Below are 2,054 nucleotides of genomic sequence, written 5' to 3' on the forward strand. Positions count from 1 at the left end.
ACCAACCCACGTTGAAAACAACATAATCCGAACTCGTGGGAGTTGATAAATTACTAATCTTAGCAAGCTCTTCATCATATAAAACACATGAAATGGAACTAGATGAGGGACGAAGCTTACCTACCTTCTCAAATCTTCTATTTTTGCAACATTCTTCAAACTTTTCCAAATTTTTGTTTTGAAAACTAGGAAGAGGGATGGAGATCTTCAAACCATGATTAGGTTTATGAGATTTTCTTGTTTTACCATGCATAGATTCTTCCATAACAGGTATCAAATCTGCCATGGAAGAGAAATAGCAAGAAAACTCAAAAAAACCTCCAAAAGCTAGAGAGAGAAAGTAGAGAGAGGGAGAAACTTAAAAAAAAATCAATTAAGGGGCGGTTTACCAAACGCTTACTTGGGTAAGTGAACATCAAGTTACATTACCCTACCAGATGAATATGGTAAAGATCAAAATCTTTCCCGGTAAGAGCGAGATGAAAACCAAAAGTCTTACCCGGTAAGTGATGATGATGACTCTTACAATGGTAGCGCTTACTAGGTAAATTGTTGCGCACAATACCGTTTTGGTGGACTAAAATCTTACCCAGTAAATAAATGATAGTGTTAAATTTACCAATAAACGTTTATCGGATAAATGTTTGGTAAACGGTAATTATTTGCAATTAGAAAACGCGGGTTCAGGACCTAGGAGGGGTGTGGATGTGTTATTCTAATACTCGAAGTTGAAGGTCCTATTTTAGTAGACTTTTATAATTACAAGAGGAGCACTCCCTCATTTGCTTTTTCATTTTCTCCGTTCGCTCTTCATCGCTAATCCTCCACAAACCCTTAATTCACGAAGATGAACGCAGTGTCCAATTCTCAAATCAACTTCACGGAAGGTAATTGGAAAATTAGTGTTTTACAATCGGATCTATGTATATGTATCAATAATCGTATTAGTATGTGGTAATTTGATGTATTGCAGAGACCGCCGGTGGGAGCGACACGGACACGATTTCCGACGATTCACCGGAATACTACGAGCCGATATCTTCTGGTGCCATCGACGACGAGGATTCTTCCGATCAGAACTCCGATAACGATCTCGAACCGAACTTCCACTGTCTACAGAACGGTGACGCTCGTTGTGTACAGAACGGAATGGACTCTCTAGATCTGAGCGACGAAGACGATGAGGAAGAAGAAGAAGACGACAGGATGAGACAGGCGATGCAGAGAGCATTTAGAGAGGATGAGAGCCGTCGAAGGGCTCCATTGACGCCGGAGAATACGACGAGAGTGATGGAGGCGATGCGTGGGATATCATTTCGAGGATTGGCTCCAGATTGGGCGGGTCAGGTTCCTGAGGATAGGTGGATCAATCAACTGGCAAGTATTAGACAGCCACCATCTTCAACTGCATCATAAGTAAGCATTTTTTATACATGTCATCATCATGTGCATGAAGAAGTCTATTATGCAAATGCTTAGACCCTTTTTGATGATTATTAATTTGATTTGTTTGCAAGGAGAAATCAAATAATCAAAACTTTTAATTTAATCAAATTGAGAGCCTCTTAGTTACTTGTTCTGTTCAAATTAGACATGACTAGTTACTCCCATTTTTAGTTTAAAATCATGATTTTGTGTGGTTTTATTCAAAATTGAATCAGACCAAATGAAGGACTGTTTGCTTCATCTCTGTTATTGGATGGTGTTGCTAAACAAACCTCCTTTAGGTCAACTTAAATCTGTTCAAAAAATGATAAAAAAAACTTGATTACATAGCTCCTTATTGAATTTGCTGTGAACAATTCTGTATTTATTGCAATCACTGTTGGGATTTTTACAAGAAATATGATCCCCCATAGGAAGTTGTTTATAGAAGTGTGCTTTTAAAGTGCATTAATCAGGCTGTGAAATGATGCAAAAGACGAGTAAGGGACGGGGAGGGGAGCTCAAGTAGGTAGCCACTCCCTTCTCAGGGAACTGTACGTGGAAAGTTCCCTCCGGGCTCTCGTTTGTCCACGAGTGGCGACTTGTTTGGGCCACTGGATTTATGTTTT

At 39.4% G+C, this 2,054-nt stretch overlaps 1 protein-coding gene across 1 annotated transcript; it reads left to right on the forward strand.

The window, feature by feature from the left end:
* Window positions 1-756: 756 nt before the first annotated feature.
* On the forward strand, window positions 757-1,594 carry LOC112507505. The gene is made up of 2 exons (XM_025112123.1): window positions 757-887; window positions 974-1,594. Exons 1-2 carry the CDS (start codon window positions 848-850, stop codon window positions 1,414-1,416), a joined length of 483 nt encoding a protein of 160 aa, XP_024967891.1. The 5' UTR covers window positions 757-847; the 3' UTR covers window positions 1,417-1,594.
* Window positions 1,595-2,054: the final 460 nt, after the last annotated feature.

The sequence above is a fragment of the Cynara cardunculus genome (genome assembly GCF_001531365.2).
Source record: "Cynara cardunculus var. scolymus isolate 2C chromosome LG 2, CcrdV1, whole genome shotgun sequence".
Lineage (NCBI taxonomy): Eukaryota > Viridiplantae > Streptophyta > Magnoliopsida > Asterales > Asteraceae > Cynara > Cynara cardunculus.